This window comes from Tachyglossus aculeatus, chromosome 16 (genome assembly GCF_015852505.1).
Source record: "Tachyglossus aculeatus isolate mTacAcu1 chromosome 16, mTacAcu1.pri, whole genome shotgun sequence".
Classification (NCBI taxonomy): domain Eukaryota; kingdom Metazoa; phylum Chordata; class Mammalia; order Monotremata; family Tachyglossidae; genus Tachyglossus; species Tachyglossus aculeatus.
Window position 1 is genome coordinate 22,159,009 of NC_052081.1, and position 17,566 is coordinate 22,176,574.

The window sequence follows — 17,566 nt, forward strand, 5'->3', positions numbered from 1 at the left end:
ACCTGGTGGGAGGAAGGGAAGCAGGGGCGGGGGGGAACAACAGGGGTGGGGGGAAGGAGAAGGGACAGGGCCAGAGGAGGAAGGGCAGTGGTCAGAAGGAGCGGCCCAGGACGGGAGCGGGGGAAGGGAGACCAAGAGACGGGGCAGGCGAGGAAGAGAGGCAGGGGAAAGGGAGGGGCAGGGAGGGGCGAGGAGTGGCGGGGGCATGGCAGGGGTCCCGGCGGGCGCTTTCTCGGCCCTGCCCGCGCTGTGAGGGGGCCGTGCCGCACCATGGACCTGTGGGACGCGAGCCTGGCCGGCCTTCTGGGGAGCATCATCGGCCTGTCGCTGCTGTCCAACGCCCTGGTGCTGATCTGCTTCCTGCGCAGCGCCGACATCCGCCGGCAGGTGCCGGGGCTCTTCATCCTCAACCTGACCTGCTGCAACGTGCTGGTGACCGTCGTGAACATGCCCCGACCCTCACCGGGGTCATCTCTCGGCAGCAGCCCACGGGAGACCAGCTGTGCCGCGCCGTGGGCTTCCTGGAGACCTTCCTGACCACTAACTCCATGCTGAGCATGTCCGCCCTGAGCCTGGATCACTGGGTCGCCATGGTCTTCCCACTGCACTACCATGCCAAGATGTGCCCCCACGATGCAGCGGCCATCCTGGGCTACACGTGGCTACACTCACTCTGCTTCCCTGGAGCCGCCACCACCTGCTCCTGGCTGGGCTTCCACCAGCTCTATGCCTCCTGCACCCTGGGCAGCAAGTTGCCAGAGGAGCATGCCGCCTTCGGGGTCTTCACCGGGCTCTTCCATGCCCTCAGCTTTCTCCTCTCCCTGTTTGTCCGATGCTTCACCTCCCTCAAGGTGCTCAAGGTGGCCCGCTGCCACTGCAAGCACATCGACGTGATCACCATGCAGACCCTCATGCTGCTGGTGGACATCCATTCCAGGTGAGGGGTCATAGGGGACTGTCCCAGTGCTGGGGAGTGGGGAGAAGGCCTACAATCTCCAAGTGTGATAAGAAGAAAATCTTTGCTTTCCCGAGGAAAGGCAGAGGCACCACGAAGGCAGAATCACTTTTTGCACATTGCTAGATGGAAGGTTAGACCCCACACTATATAAAACTCTTGACAGTAGAGCACCGTTTCCCTAGTATGAGGGGCAGGGAGGTCCTGGGTGGAGGAAGAATGGGAGATGAAGAGAGCCAAGAAGGGGCTCATATTTATTGAGTGCTTACTGTGTGCAGAGCACTGTACTAAGTGCTTGGGATGTACAAGCTGGCAACATATAGAGACAGTCCCTACCTAACAGTGGGCTCACAGTCTAGAAGGGGGAGACAGAGAACAAAACCAAACATACTAACAAAATAAAATGAATAGAATAGATAGGTACAAGTAAAATAAATAAATAGAGTAATAAATATGTACAAACATATATACATATATACAGGTGTTGTGGGTAAGGGAAGGAGGTAAAATGTGGGGGATGGAGAGGGGGTCGAGGGGGAGAGGAAGGAAGGGGCTCAGTCTGGGAAGGCCTCCTGGAGGAGATGAGCTCTCAGTAGGGCCTTGAAGGGAGGAAGAGAGCTATCTTGGCAAATGGGCAGAGGGAGGGCATTCCAGGCCCCGGGGAAAAGAAACTACTGAAAGCTCCCAAGCGAGTTTCTGGGTCCAACCACACCCATTAGTTCCCCTTGAGGGAGCATCAGCTACTGGGACTGGAGTTGACTGGAGCTCTTTTGCTGTCCAGCTCCTAAAGAGTGTGAGGGTGGTCATTGTTCCAGTCTTGCAGCAGCAAGCACATGAACTATATGACTCCAAGGGCAAGAAAAAGCACAGCAGAGAGGTGGCAGCTAGGGAATACCTCAGCAGAAGAGCTACATCATGCATAACTAGGAGGAAGTGAAGGAAGAAATAGAGAAGCAGCATGGCTCAGTGGAAAGAGCACGGGCTTACGAGTCAGAGGTCATGGGTTCTAATGATGACTCCACCACTTGTCAGCTGTGTGACTCTGGGCAAGTCACTTAACTTCTCTGGGCCTCAGTTACCTCATCTGCAAAATGGGGATTTAGACTGTGAGCCCCATGTGGGACAACCTGATTACCTTGTGTCTCCCCCTCACACCCAGTGCTTAGAACAGTGATTGGCACATAGTAAATGCTTAACAAATACCATCATTAGTATTAAAGGTATGCACTCCACTGACAAAGACATCAGGAATTTTAGTTAGTATGTTCTGAGCTCACTCTGTGTGTGACTGCTGATACGTAGAATTGGAAACATAAAAATTATTAACCCACACCATTCAAACTGATGTTGCTTATGCTGCCACCTTCTTGGGGAACAGGTGGAAATCAAGTGATTTCTGTCTTTCCTGTGTAATTAATGATATCATTGCTGTTTGCCACCTGAACTCGCATTTGGTATTTATGTGTATACATTTGATAATGCACTTTCAAAATAGGCCAGTCTTCCCTAAAAATAATCCTGAAGCTGCCTATTGAGGTTTTCTTTACCCATCAAGTATCTATGTATTCTCAGGACCCTTTGTCACAGTTGTGAGCTATAAAACCGGGTACTATAAGATGAAGTGTATTGTACTTTTAAAAAATGTTCACTCCTGTAAAAATGAGAAAATAATAGAAAAAAGGAATCTACCACATTCCACCAACAAAATTTACTTGTAAATGGAATCCCATCTTCTTTACTCTTCAGGTATTTTAATTTAATTACCAGGATCTTACTAAATTCCTATTTGCTTTCTCATTTTACAGCAGGAGAAATCAATACACAAAATAAATATCTATGGTCCCACTGGGATTCTTTGCCATATCTGGGAATAGAGCTTCAATTCATTGTGTCACACTATCACCACAGGAAGAAGGTTAAGTTCTATACCATCGCAGTTACTGCAGTTACTGGGCCTGATTTTACAAGTAGAGTCAAGTGCTCATATTTTGGTGCTGCTTTGAAGTTTTCATATGAGAGTGATAACTTTAGCTAAATTATTCTTTTCCATTCATTGAACTAATTCAAGTCTAAAGCACACAGAGGTATTCTGCTTCATGGCCTAAAAGGAGAAAATGGCTGGTATGAGCAATATTTCCATAGAATAGCACATTAACTTCATAGATACCAAAAATTACAACTTTGTGTACTAACCTTACATCACAAATTTTCCTCCTCCTCTTTTTCATTTTCATTTTCATCTTCTGAAAATGTGAAAACATAGCCAGGAAGGTAGATTAATTCACTGAGGGCTTGGGAGAGTAGGCTAGAAGTAAAATACACAGTTTCCAGAGACCTTTTCTCATCCTCTCCTTTCCACTTTTCTTTTTCTTTCTTTCTTTTTTTTAATGGTTAAGCATTTACTATGTACCAGGCACTGTAATAATCACTGGGGTAGATACAAGCTAAGCAGGTTGGATACAGTCCATGTTCCACTTGGAGCTCACAGTCTTAATCTCTATTTTACAGATGAGAGAATTGAGGCCCAGAGAAGTTCAGTGACTTGCCCAAGGTCACACAGCAGATAGGTGGCAGAGCTAAATTAGAACCCAGGTCTTCTGATGCCCAGACCATGCTTCTGCTCTGTCCCTCTCTTCCCCAACTTCTCCTTCTGTCAATAAATCAACCAAACAATTTTATTTATGGAGTGCTTACTATGGACAGAGTTGGTGGAGACATTCCCTGCCCAAAAGGAGCTTATAGTCCAGAGGGGGGATACAGACGTAGATATAAATAATAATAACAATGGTATCCATTAAGCACTTACTATCTGCCAGGCACTGTTTTAAGTGTTGGGGCAGATACAACATAATGAGTTTGGATCCAATCCTTGTCCCACACAGGACTCATAGTCTTAATGTCCATTTTACAGATGAGGGAATCGAGGCACAGAAAAGTTAAGTGACTTGCCCAAGGTCACACAGCAGACAAGGGGAAGAACCAGGATTAGAATCCAGGTCCTTCTTACTTCAAGGCCCATACTCTATCCACTAGGCCATACTGCTTGTTGCTGTGGGGCTGAGCATGGATGAATATGGGATGCAAACCCTAGTGCAAGGTTGACACAGAAGGGAGTGGGGGAAGATGAAATGAGGAGCTTAGTCAGAGAAGGCCTCTTGGTGGAAATGTGCTTTTACTAAGGCTTTGAAGGTGGGGAGAGTGATCATCTGTGGGATATTAAGAGGGAAGACATTCCAGGCTAGAGGCAGGAAACGGTTGAGAAGCCAGAAGTGGGCATCTCTTTTCCTCTTCCTTTATTTTCCTCTCTTTTCATTTCCCCCTTTTGAATTTTCTCTTCCCCCATTTTCTTCCTCACTCTATCAATACTCCCCTCCAAGTTCATCACTCAAAATAAAGAGTTGGCACCTTGTTATGTGTAGACTTTCCAGACATTTTCCACTCCTGACTGGTCACCTTTCCAGCACCTTTCTCTATTTCTTTCAACTGTCCCCTTCCCAGCATCTGCTAACATCCCCCTGATTTGTTATCTCACCAGGTTCTCAGCACACCCCTGACAGTCATCATCCCATTGGCCGATTTCCTGCAGGGCCAAATAGGCCATGGGTTCAAGGTAGCCAATTGTGCCCCTGCCACCCTGGATGTTTGCCTCTCAGTGAGTCTGTCCCAAGCAGCCTGTCCCAGAGCCTCTGTTTAACACCTCTACCCTCTTTCCTGCGCTAACCATTTTAAAAATCCATATCATCCCCAACCTTTATCAGTGAGGTCTATAACAAGATGGCTAAGTTTTAAATCTCTCAGAGTTGGAGCTTTTAATAGAATTACTCTGACCTTTATCTTTAGCCTCTTTGCTCTTATCATAGGACTTTTTAAAGGCTACGAATTTGAGTTAGCATTAAACAGCCACATTTTCTGCAATTTAAAAGGCCATAGAACCTTTTAAAATTACAAAACCCTGGATTAAGAGGCTAGAGGTGGATAACACTGAGATGAAGTTTAACTTTCCTTCCCCTCAGGCTATTTCTTTGGCTACAACATCACTGAAGCTTGATTATTCCCAATATTTATTACTCCTCTGTCCTTCAACTTGATTGGACACGCCAATTAACTCTACTCAGTATTGGAGCCCTTGTTGCCAGTGAGTGACACCAAAACACTAGTCCATACCTGCCCCAGTAAAGTAAAATGGCATGTGGGTAAAACAATTTGGATGTCTGGATTAAAAAAAAAAAACACTTTGAAGAAAAAAAATCATTTTCATTTTTTTTTCAGTTGGACTGTTTACATTGGGTGAATTCTCTCTTCATTTTACTTATCCATCCTTATGGGGAAATTATTATTGAAACACATAAGAATTAATTTTCTTGTAGCTAATTATGGTATCTGATGAGAATATGATTTTAATCTCTTTGAAACTAAGGGTGCAAAATTGCCAGAAAATTTTAAACTGTGGGGGGAAAGCCAGAAATTTTCAGGAACTATATGATTTTAATATGAGAATTTGTTATATATGACACACACAAAATTGTAATTAAATCAAATTAGTTAAAATAATAAAATAAAGTGTATCTGTGAAGAGAATAAGCATTGGTAATAAACCAAACTTCAATAGCAATCCTAAAAATTTTCCAGTTCCTATGCCTTCTCCAGTCTTTGTGGCTAATATGTGTTATTATTTCAGTCCCCTACCCCTGGTAGTCACTTATAGAAATTTTGTGCGAGAAATCAACAGGATTTAGCAAGGGACTGAATGTGAGAGCTGAAAGAAAATGAGGAATCAAAGATAATACCTCAGTTTAGGGCTTCAGAGTCAAAGAGAAATGTTGTCTAGTGGATAGATCATGGGCCAGGGAATCAGAAGGACCTGGGTTCTAATCCCAGATCTGCCACTTGTCTGCTGTGTGACCTTGGGTAAGTCACTTAACTTCTCTGAGCTTCAGTTACCTCATGTGTAAATTGGGGATGAAGACTGTGAGCCCCACGTGGGGTGACCTGATCACCTTGTATTCCCTCCAGCACTTGGAACAGTGTTTTGCACATAGTAAGTGCTTAACAAATGCCATTATTATTATTGTTATTATTATTAGCCACCTCATCTGTAAAATGTGAATTAAGATTATGAGCCCCATGTGGAACATGGACTGCGTTCAAACTGACTAGCTTCTATTTATGCCAGAGTTTACTACAGTGCTTGGTACAGAGTAAGTGCTTAACAAATACTATTAAAAATGTAGATGGACAGCCGGTGGAGAAGTTTGAAGAGAAGCAATATAGCAATGAGAATTAGGTGGCCTTGTGGAAAGAGCATGGACCTGGGCATCAGAGGAGCTGGGTTTTAATCCCGGCTCTGCCATTTTTCTTTTTATGATATTTGTTAAGCAGTTGCTCTGTACCAGGCACTGTTTTAAGCAATGGGTTAGATGCAAACTAATCAGATTGGTCAGAGTCCATGTCCCATCTACAGTTCACAGTCTAAATTTCCATTTTACAGATAAGGTAACTGAGGCACAGAGAAATTAAGTGACTTGCCCAAGGTCACATGGCAGACAAGTGACGGAGCTAGGATTAGAACACTGGTCTTTCTGACTTCCAGGCCCTTGCTCTATCCAGTAGTCCATGCTGCTTGTCAAGACAGCCACTTGCCTGCTATGTGTGACTTTAAGGAAGTCACTTAATTTTTCTGTGCCTCTGTTACCTTATCTGTAAAATGGGGATTAAGACTATGCGCCCCATGTGGGACATGGACTGTGTGCATCCTGATCATCATGTATCTATCCCAGCACTTAGTACAGTGCATGACACATAGTAAGTGCTTAACAAATACCATAAAAAAGAGTCAGAAGATATGTACAGAATGATTATTTTAGATAATAATAATAATTGTGGTATTTGTTAAGTGTTTACTGTGTTCTAGGCATTGTACTGAGCCCTGGGATGGATATAAGCAAACCAGGTTGGATACAGTCTCTGTCCCATATGGGGATCACAGTCTTAATCCCCATTTTACAGATGAGGTAACTGAGGCATAGAGAAGTGAAGTGACTTGCCCAAGGTCACACAGCAGACAGGTGGCAGAGCCAAGATTAGAACCCAGGTCCTTCTGACTCCCAAGCCCATGCTCTATCCAGTAGGCCAAGCTGCTTCTCTCTGCTGATCCAAGCATCAGAATGAAATATTGACTGGAAAGGAGAGAGGATGGATGCAGGCAGGTCAGTGAGGAGACAGATGTGGAAGTCAAGATGGGATATGATGCATGCTTGGAACATCATAGAAGCAGTTTGGATGCAGAGCAAGGGTTGATTTTGGAGATGTTGTTAAGATAGCACTCATTTGCTGACTGTATTTGTGGGTCGAGGGAGAAAGAGGAGTCAAGGATAATGCCAAGGCTGCAGACTTGTGAGACAAGCAGGATGGTGGTGTTTTCAACAGTGATGGGAAGGTTAGGAATAGGTGAGGATTTGGTTGGGAAAGTAAGGAGTTCAATTTTGCACATGTTGAGTCTGAGGTGCTATTGGGGCATCCAAGTAGAAATGTTCTGAAGGTAGGAGAAAAATGTAAGATTGCAGAAAAGGAGGGAGGTCAGGGCTGAAGAAGTAAGTTTGGGAATCATCCATGAAAAGATAGTAGTTGAAGTCAAGGGAGTAGATGAATTCCCTAAGAGAGTAAATGGAGGAGAGAAGGGGACTTATATCTGATATTTGAGGGATCACCACAGTTAGAGGGCAAGGAGCAGAGGAAGATCCAGTGAAAGGGACTAAGATAGAGCTACCAGAGATGTAGGAGGGAGATCAGAAAGGACAATGAAACCAAGGTTAGATAGGGCTTCTAGGAGTAGGGGGTGATCTACAATTCATTCATTTATTCATTCAATCATATTTATTGAGTGCTTTCTGTGTGCAGAGCACTGTACTAAGCACTTGGGAAGTGCAAGTTGGCAACATATAGAGACGGTCCCTACCCAACAACGGGCTCACAGTCTAGAAGGGGGAGACAGACAACAAAACAATACATGTGGACAGGTGTCAAAATCGTCAGGACAAATAGAATTAAGCTATATGCATATCATTAACAAAATAAATAGAATAGTAAATACATACAAGTAAAATAAAGTAATAAATCTGTACAAACATATACAAGTGCTGTGCGGAGGGGAAGGAGGTAGGATGGGGGGGATGAGGAGAAGGAGAGAAAAAGGGGGCTGAGTCTGGGAAGGCCTCCTGGAGGAGGTGAGCTCTCAGTAGGGCTTTGAAGGGAGGAAGAGAGCTAGCTTGGCGGATGTGTGGAGGGAGGGCATTCCAGGCCTGGGGAAGGACGTGGGCTGGGGGTCAATGGCGGGACAGGCAAGAACGAGGCACAGTGAGGAGGTTAGCAGTGGCAGAGGAGCGGAGGGTGCGGGCTGGGCTGTAGAAGGAGAGAAGGGAGGTGAGGTAGGAGGGGACGAGGTGATGGGGAGCCTTGAGTGAGGAGTTTTTGCTTGATTCGTAGGTTGACAGGCAGCCACTGGAGATTTTTAAGCAGGGCAGTAACATGCCCAGAGCGTTTCTGTACAAAGATAATCCGGGCAGCAGAGTGAAGTTTAGACTGAAGTGGGGAGAGACAGGAGGATGGGAGATCAGAGAGGAGGCTGATGCAATAATCCAGTCGGGATAGGATGAGAGACTGAACCAGCAAGGTAGTGGTTTGGATGGAGAGGAAAGGGCAGACCTTGGCGTTGTTGTGGAGGTGAGACCGGCAGGTTTTGGTGACGGATTGAATGGGTAGGGTGAACGAGAGAGCGGAGTCGAGGATGACACCAAGGTTGTGGGCTTGTGAGATGGGAAGGATGATAGTGCCATCTTCAGTGATGGGAAAGTCAGGAAGAGGTGTCAATGGGTGATCAGAGGGAAAAAAATTAGGATAGAGTCCATTAAATTTGGCAAAAAGGAGAACATTAGTGTACTTGGAGTAAGACGCTCAATTATTTGAGGGGTTTGAAAGGGAACGATAGGACTGAGATAGGATAGCTGGGGGGGGGTGCAGTGAGGTTAAGAAAGTTTTTTAAAGATAATTATAATAAAACACTTGTTAAACTCTTAGTATGTACGAAGCTCTGTCCTAAGCACTGGTGTAGGTACAAGTTAATCAGGTTCAACACAGTCCCTGTCTCACATGGGACTCACAGTCTAATTAGGAGGGAGTAGCATTTAATCTACATTTTACAGATGGGTAACTGAGGCACAGAGAAGTTAAGTGACTTGTCCAAGATCACAAGTGACATGTGGCAGACCCGGGCTTAGAACCTGGGTTCTATGACTCCCAGACCCATACTCTTTCCATTAGGCCATGCAGCTTGGGAGTCAGGTGTTGGGGTGAAGAAGGAATAAGGTAAATTATTTAATAAAGTGCAAAGGAATTAGATGCAGATGAGGGGCAGAATTTGAAAAGAAGCGGGTGATCTCTTGAGACCTGAATAGGAAGGATGAGAGAGTGGATGGAAGATTTGGTGGGTGTTGATCCTGGGGAGGACAGGAGAAGATTTTAAGGAGTTTAAGCCTATTGGTTTCAATCTTTGTAATCAAATACATGGTAAGGTCACCAGGAGCAAGAGATGGGGGAGGTGGGGTCACTGGGGATTTAAAGAGGCAGTTGAAAGTCAGAAAGAACACAGTCAGTGGGAATGGGAGGCAATATGGGAGGAGAAGTAGTGTTGCTGGATAAAGGAGAGAGTAATGTTATAGTTGGTGAAGATGAATTTGAGATGGACATGGTGAGCCTGTTGCCTGGATATCTGCCAACACTGCTTTGAAGGTGCACACTTTAGCAGAGGAAGTGTGCTGCTGGGGTGATCCAGGGAAGTAGGTTAATGGTTTAAAACTGATGGAGGGACAGGGATATAAGGGAGTTGAGTTCGGCAGAATTGAGAGTGTGGACTTCTGCCTAGAGAGAGGTTGGATAGTGAGACCAAATGGGGCATTATGATTTGGGATAACTGGAGGAGATAAAAAGATCAGAGGTCTCACTGTGGGGGGAAAGGGCAGTTTCTAATTAGCGAAGAGGTATGTGAGATAGTAGGAGAGAGTGGGATTTTAGGGTTGGTGAGGTTAGAGATTGCATAACAACTAGAGATGATGAGCTCTAGTGTGAGACCAAGTTAGTTAATGGGCAAGGTAGAGTGAAGCAGGACATCAGCAGAGTTGAGGAATGAGAAGTGAGTGGTGGAAAGATTGTCAGGAACGTCCACATGGATACTGAAGGTAGTGTAGGGATGGTGATGGAGAGAGGGAATTTGAGAAGGGATTCAAAATAGTTCAGAAAATTTGAGGCGGTTTGGTGGGGTGGTAAATGATGGAGTACTATGAAGCTAATCTAAACTGTAGGAACAGAGACCTTTCTATTGGGAGAATCGCCCAGGATTGAACATTTTATAGGTGATTCCACCAAATGCTATTCCTTTTCTCAGGTCTACGAAGCCTAGGTTTCATCACTTCAAGTTAAGAGGGGCCAAGGTGAAGAAGGAGGTAGAGTGGGACTACCTCTGCTGCAGAACAGTGCCCCCAGAGACAACATATTGACTCCCATTTCTCATGGGACCAGAGGCTACCAATTTAACTCAATTCTCCTGGAGTTGGAAGCCTGGGTGGCAGACTGTTCACTTCTCCCCTTCCCCAGCCCTGCCCCCAGAAAAGAAAAAAGCCATAGGTTTTTCATGGGGATTTACAGGCAAGCAGCAAAAAATCTACCAGATCCAATCTCTGGGCAGGGGGGTTGAGGATATTTAATATTTATTATGAACAATAATAACAATATTAGTTAGGTACTTGTTATGTGCCAAGCAATGTAGTAAGCACAGGGGTAGATACAAGATAATCAGGCAGCGTGGCTCAGTGGAAAGAGCCCGGGCTTTGGAGTCTGAGTTCATGGGTTCAAATCCCGGCTCTGCCAGTTGGGCAAGGCGCTTCACTTCTCTGTGCCTCAGTTACCTCATCTGTAAAATGGGGATGAAGACTGTGAGCCCCCCGTGGGACAACCTGATTGCCTCGTAACCTCCCCAGCGCTTCGAACAGTGCTTTGCACATAGTAAGCACTTAATAGATGCCATTATTATTATTATTATTATGTAGTCCTTGTCCTACATGAGGCTCGCAGTCAAAGTGGGAGGGGGAACAGGCATTTTAATATTTTATGCTTTTCTTCTCACTTGTTTGCAGCTGATTATTGGACTACTTCAGAAGGTATTGAATTTTTGTCAGGATCTTTTTCTTCCTATCCAAAAATCCAGCAATACTACCCAAGTGATGCTACCCACTCCCATTCCCTACGTTTCTGTTATCTCCTTTGCCAGAGTTTCTGCTTTTGCTACAGAAAGAGCATTGGACTGGTAGTCAGGAGACCTGGGAAACAGAGTGCCTGCTGCCATGAGAAGCAAGATATACTGGGCACTGAAAGCCCACAGTCCCCACCCTCCGATGATCAAAACTAAAGGGGATTGCATCACTGGCATCTCAGACTCAACAGGCAATTTTTCTTACCATTCAGATCTGGCCTAGTCATGGTAAGCACTCAATAGGCAGGTAAGTCAGTCAGTCAGTCAGTCAATCATATTTACTGAGTGCTTACTGTGTGCAGAGCCACTGTAGTAAGTGCTTGGGAGAGTACAGTATAACAATATAACAGACATTCCCTGCCCATAATGAGTTTACAGCCTAGAGGGGTTGGTTATCCACCAACCAGATCCTGCCTGGAGGAAACCAATCAGAGGAGGAAGCAGGAGGAGTAGATCATAAATCAGTGTTTTGATTAGTAGAATCCAAAACAAAGTTTTCCCCCAAACTTTTCATTTGATGTGTGAGACATAGATTCACAAGCTATAAGTAGAGAAGCAGTTTAGCTCAGTGGAAAGAGCATGGGCTTGGGAGTCAGAAGTCATAGGTTCAAATCCCAGCTCCACCAACTGTCAGCTGTGTGACTTTAGACAAGTCACTTAACTTCTCTGTGCCTCAGTTACCTCATCTAAAAAACGGGGATTAAGATTGTGAGCCCCACGTGGGACAACCTGATCGCCTTGTATCCTCCCCAAAGAACAGTGCTTTGAACGTAGTAAGCACCTAACAAATACCATCATCATTATTATTATTATTATTAATAATAATAATGCTAATGGTGGCAAATAGTATTACAAGTGGGTATTAGAGGAAGATGGCATGGGCTTCAATGGAAGGAAAAGAGAGGGGAAGATGGAGGGGAATGAATGGTGTGAACATGGCATTTGTGAAGCAAGAAGGTCCAGTATGTCAACTCTTCCCCTCCTTTCCAATGGGCTTTTGGGAGTGGGAGAAGATGAGGAGCTCTTGGGAAAGAGCAGCAGGGGAGATGATGTTATCTGGGGAAAACCAGCTTTCACTGATGGAGAGAAGGAGCCATGGCTGAGTCAGGAACAGGTTGAGGATGTAGAGAAGTTTACCCACAATACAGGAGGAGCCACAGGCTGCAACTGACTGAGGCTGTCAGTTGGGAAAGGGAGAGGTGTGAGGAATGTGGTGGAGATGGATGGGATTGAGTTGACAGGGTGCAGTGCAAGAGAAAGGAGCTTGGGGTGGTGTTGGGAAGAAAGAGGAGGAATTAGATGAGTACAGGGAGGAATTGAGTGGAATATGGTGAAGTCCAAGGAGGCTTGGCAGAGAGTGATTGTCCAAAGAGTGCAGAACTGGAAATCATAGCTGCAGCTTAATCTGGCATTGTCAGCCAAGGTGAGAAATTTATGTGGCAGATTGGAATAGGAAGGGAAGATGTGGAGAGCAGTTTTCAACATATTGAGGTTGAGGTCTCAGTGGAGCATCCATATGGAGATGTTGGCAGGCAAGAGGAAATACAATGTTACAGATGGGGAGAGGGGTTGGGGTGGAAAAATTTGGGAATCATCTGCATAGAGGTGGTAGCTCCTCACTCCTTCATTTTAAGGAAAGGAAGCTTACTTTGCACACAGTAAGCATTAAATAAATATGATTGAATCAAAGCTTTTTTCAGGCTAATTAGTTTTATTACCTACTTCCTTTCATATCTTTCTGAATAGCCACTCCAGACAACACATCTGTCAGCTACGTCATAGGTCTTTTCATAAACACTGGGTCAGGTTTCCTTTACCATTTTAATGTGATGGACTGCTGCAACTCTACCATAAAAGCACATTGCCAAGTGCAGTACCATAACATAACACAGCTCTGTACACAATAAGTGCTCAATAAATACGATTGAATGAAGTAACATACAGAAGCTTTACTCCATTAGCCTTCATTATTTCAATTTTAACCATGTTATTCTCCCTTCTTAATCCCAAAGGAAATATATCAACATTTTAACAGATTTCCAAAGCATGCTTATGTACTGAATCTCCAAAAGCAGAGATTTTCCAAGATATTCAGGTTCAAATCATAATGAAAATGATACTAATAATAATCGTGATATTTGTTAAGCACCTACAGTGTGCCAAATACGGTACTAATCGCTGGGGTAGATACAAGATAATCAGGTACCTTGGGGAAGCAACGTGGTTCAGTGGAAAGGGCACGGGCTTGGGAGTCAGAGGTCATGGGTTCGAATCTCAGCTCTGCCACTTGTCAGCTGTGTGACCTTGAGCAAATCACTTAACTTCTCTGTGCCTCAGTTACCTCATCTGTAAAATGGGGATTATGACTGTGAGACCCAAGTGGGACAACCTGTTCACCTTGTATCCCCCCCAGCACTTAGAACAGTGCCCTGCACATAGTAAGTGCTTAACAAATACCACCATAATTATTATCATTACCAAGTGGATCTTACAGACTAAGTAGGTTGGAAAACAATTATTTAATCCCTATTCTGTAGATGAGGAAACTGAGACACAGAGAAGTTAGGAGACTTGCACAGGTCATACAGAAGGTACATGGCAGAGCCAGGATTAGAACCCAGGACCTCTGACTCCTAGGCCTGTGCTCTTTCCACTACTTTACCTTGTTGTGTTGGCGTGCTTCTTACTTGCAGCAATATCTCATTAGGAGATCTCCTGCCTCCTCTCAAAATCTATCCCCTCTTCCTGCGCCTTAAATCCCAACCTTTCTCAACTTAACAGACATTTGATCCTTCCTTCTTTCCTCATTGACTGACACCTTCAACTGGCTATTCTCCAATGACTTCTTCCCCACTGAGATAGACATTAATATGAATAAATAAATTATGGGTGTGTCGTTACATCCCAATAGAACCAATTAGGGACAATGGGATTTGTGACTCAGCTTTATACACTGAAAAAACCTTGATATTCAGTATCACAGAAAGAAAACATGTATTAGCATACAGAAAAACATCAATAGTTAAGGATCCTGCTTCTGTTAAGTCTTCAGCCCAGGGGCATTGAGAATTTCCTACCATGGGATGATCAGTCCCATCCAGTGTTCAGGTTCTTAATAGTCAGACAGGCAGGGGCATCCCCGGCCAAGAGGTCTTCTGCCGGGCTGTCTCCACCCTTTCTTTGGAGGACAGCAAGCAGCCAAGAACGGGGTGAGACCAGAGCAGGCATCCCCTCGGAAGGCCCCCTCTGCTCCGGATGTCTTTGTAGATCTTTTGGATAACAGCAAGCAGCAGAGACAGGAGTTTATACAATACTGGTTGACCATTAGGGGTCATCGAGCTTCTTCTGCATAAATGGCCCTAATCAACTAATTACAGCTCCATTGTCTTCTGCTCTTAGAAGACTCCTCGCCTGGACCCCTGCTGTTGTATCAACATTTAGATCTTTGCTAAGTCAGTGTGGCTCACCTATGATCACAGGAAGCGATATGGCAAAAGGCATTAATTAAACACAGTGTTTGCCAAGTGCAAACTGTACGCTTCACTCCACCCCGTGCCCATAAGTATGCAGATTTTTGTGAATTAGTACTAGTATTGGGGGTGTGGTTATCTTTTGATCTCAGGCAGCCCCTGCATAGAGGCAGGCAGCAGGAAATTAAGCAGATTACACAAAACAAGGAAAACAACAACAGGAACACAGATAGGATTAACTGCGATGTGGGTCCCAATTTTCCCAAGCCCCAGGTACCCAATTCGGGCCAGTCCCACCAGTTAGACCCCTCTGAGGTCGCGGGCTCCATAACTGGCAGGCAGGATTTGCTAGTTTACAGCACTTAGTTCCAATAGCACCAAAGGAAGCCCAGACCCCTTCATTCTGCAAGGTGATGAGTTGATGGTGCAGACTTCTAGTCTCTAGCTGGTTAGTTTAACTAACTCCTTTATCAGATTAGCCAGTTTATTTACCCATCTCAGTGCAAGTGCTACATCATAAAGGAAAACAATGGTACCTAACTGTTCCTTGCTATTGGTGACCCACACACCTCCCATCTTGATGAGGGAGTGCTTCTTAATAGAGAAGGTCTAGCTGTAAAATTCTTAGTCATGTTGCTAGTGTTGTGATCGGGTTTGTCTGATCTCCATTTTGTTTTCCCATCCCTTCCTCCCATCCCTTTGTACACCCTTCTTCATGGAAGAAGAATGCCCGCCAAAACTTCCCGCCACAAAACCTGCCTAACAAAGGCCTCCCCCACCCTGACCTGCCTGAAAAAAGCCATCCCTGTTGTCCACTAGCGGACTTGACATGACTGACTCCATTTTGTGCAGGCTGAGAGAACAACTCCTTTTTGTACTGTCTGCAACAGATGCCTTCAAGGCCATTAAACAAGTAACACTTATCTATGTAAGGTCGTAGGTCAGATGACATCCTGACAAGACAGTGACAACAGAAGATAACAGAATTTACACACCTATTTATACAAGGCCATAGGGCAGATAACTACAACCTTTACAAGGCAGTAAAAACAGAGAATTTACAGCATCCTGGGGGTCCTAATTGGATTCCTGAAATTCCTAAATGCTCCCTCCCATGTTGCTGTAACTCAATAAAAGACACAGTGAGAATGGGATCGGTGCTGCTTGATCTGGGTTCCTGGCCCCTTGCAGCCCCGCGCTAATAAAATCCACTTCTAAATTACTACCTGGGTTTCACTCGCTGATTCTCGGCACAACATTTGGAGGCCCCAGTGAGATGCACGGTGTCCCGTGTCACCGTGGAGATCCAACCTGGGAGGACCTCGGCCTCGGGGGAAGGAGACCATTCTGCTCTGACTTCTAGGAGGGCCGGCCCCTGAGACGTTCCAGGGCCCCGGAACTCAAGGCTGAGAGGTCTAAACTGTCCCCTGACGCCGACTGATCCTCATTTCAGCCTGGTGGATCCTGGGATCGGCAACGATCAACAACTTCCGGAGGTAACCTGGTTTCTGTTTTCTGGAGGGAACGAGTGCTGGATGCGGCAGTTAGCGCTTTGCGCCTCGATTCCCAGGGCACCCCAAGACGTTGGGTCACTGCCCGATTCTGGTTCTGGTTCAGGTTCCGCGGTTGTCTGTGAATCTGTTCTATATGTGGAAGCGTTGCCTTTAGGAAATTCTGTTTTACGATCCTCTGTCTGAAACCTCCTTGCTCACAGACTGCCAGGCAGGTTTCCACCTGGATCGGGGACGAATATCTTCAGGGCAACTTCTCCAATGTCTACTGGAAGGATGTGTTCGCCTCCAGGTTGTTGTTTGTTTGTGTCTCTGTGCTGTATGAATGGGAGGTTCAGCCAGCGCGCCAGAAACGCCTTTGAACTGTATGCTCAGTCACTTTAAAAAAAGGATACCGGGATGGGTATGATTATGGGATTACCCTAAAGATACAGAAGCTCATTCTATTTTGCATGAATGAGTGGCCCACCCTCGGGGTGGGGTGGCCCCCTCAGGGTAGTTTTGATAAGCAAATTGTAAACAAGGTTTGGAGAATTGTGACTGGGACCCCCGGCCACCCTGATCAGTTCCCCTATATTGACGTTTGGCTGGACCTCATCACCCACCCCCCTCCCTGGTTGAAAAACTGCTCCCTGAAAAGGGGCATCCGAGTTCTTTTTGCCCAACCTAAAAAAGGGCCCCCTTCCAGGGACACCCCCCCAAAAAAAGTCCTCCAGGAGTCCCAGGAGAATGATCTTCCCCCTCCTTGTAGCCCAGGCGCCCTTCGAGACGTCCCGCAGTTTGAGGGCCCGCCCTGGACTCTCAGAGAGAGTCGAGTGGCGTAGGCCCCATTAAAGGTACCCAGATTTGAGTATTGGGATGGACCTCCAAAATATGGACGGGGGAGGATACTTATCATTGTACGTGGTTCCATAAGCGCTTGGTACCGTGGTTGGTGCACGGTTAAAGTTTTCTAGATATTAGAAAGTGACAGGAGTGTCTGTTTGACTTGAGGAAACGAAGGTGGGAAAAGGAAAAATCTCAGTCAAAACCGAGTGGTGGGAAGTCCCTCCCAGAAATTCCGGAAAGCAGTCCGATGAACTTCCAAAGTATAAGAGAAAAGAGAAGAAATTAATTATAAAAATTATTATTAAATAATTACATATTACTGCCTAACTTGGGCTGGTGCCCACCTCAGAGGGAACGTCTTCTGGCCAAAGTACGGATCCTCCAAGGACTGGGTTTGCCAAGAATTGAACATCTATGTAATTATGAGGGAACCCCGGAATGATGGGGAATTTGTGTATGCCGCAGTCTGGCGGCCGTCGGTGGGTAAATTTGTGCTGAAGGA

The 17,566-nt window shown here is 45.4% G+C and overlaps 1 protein-coding gene across 1 annotated transcript in view; it reads left to right on the forward strand.

The window, feature by feature from the left end:
- The first annotated feature begins 270 nt into the window (after nucleotides 1–270).
- The window catches only part of GPR26 (G protein-coupled receptor 26), a 54,636-nt gene continuing 37,340 nt past the window's right edge, over nucleotides 271–17,566 (forward strand). The window contains 2 exon segments of the mRNA XM_038758424.1: nucleotides 271–451; nucleotides 454–937. Of these exon segments, the coding sequence (XP_038614352.1) occupies nucleotides 271–451; nucleotides 454–937 (665 nt within the window).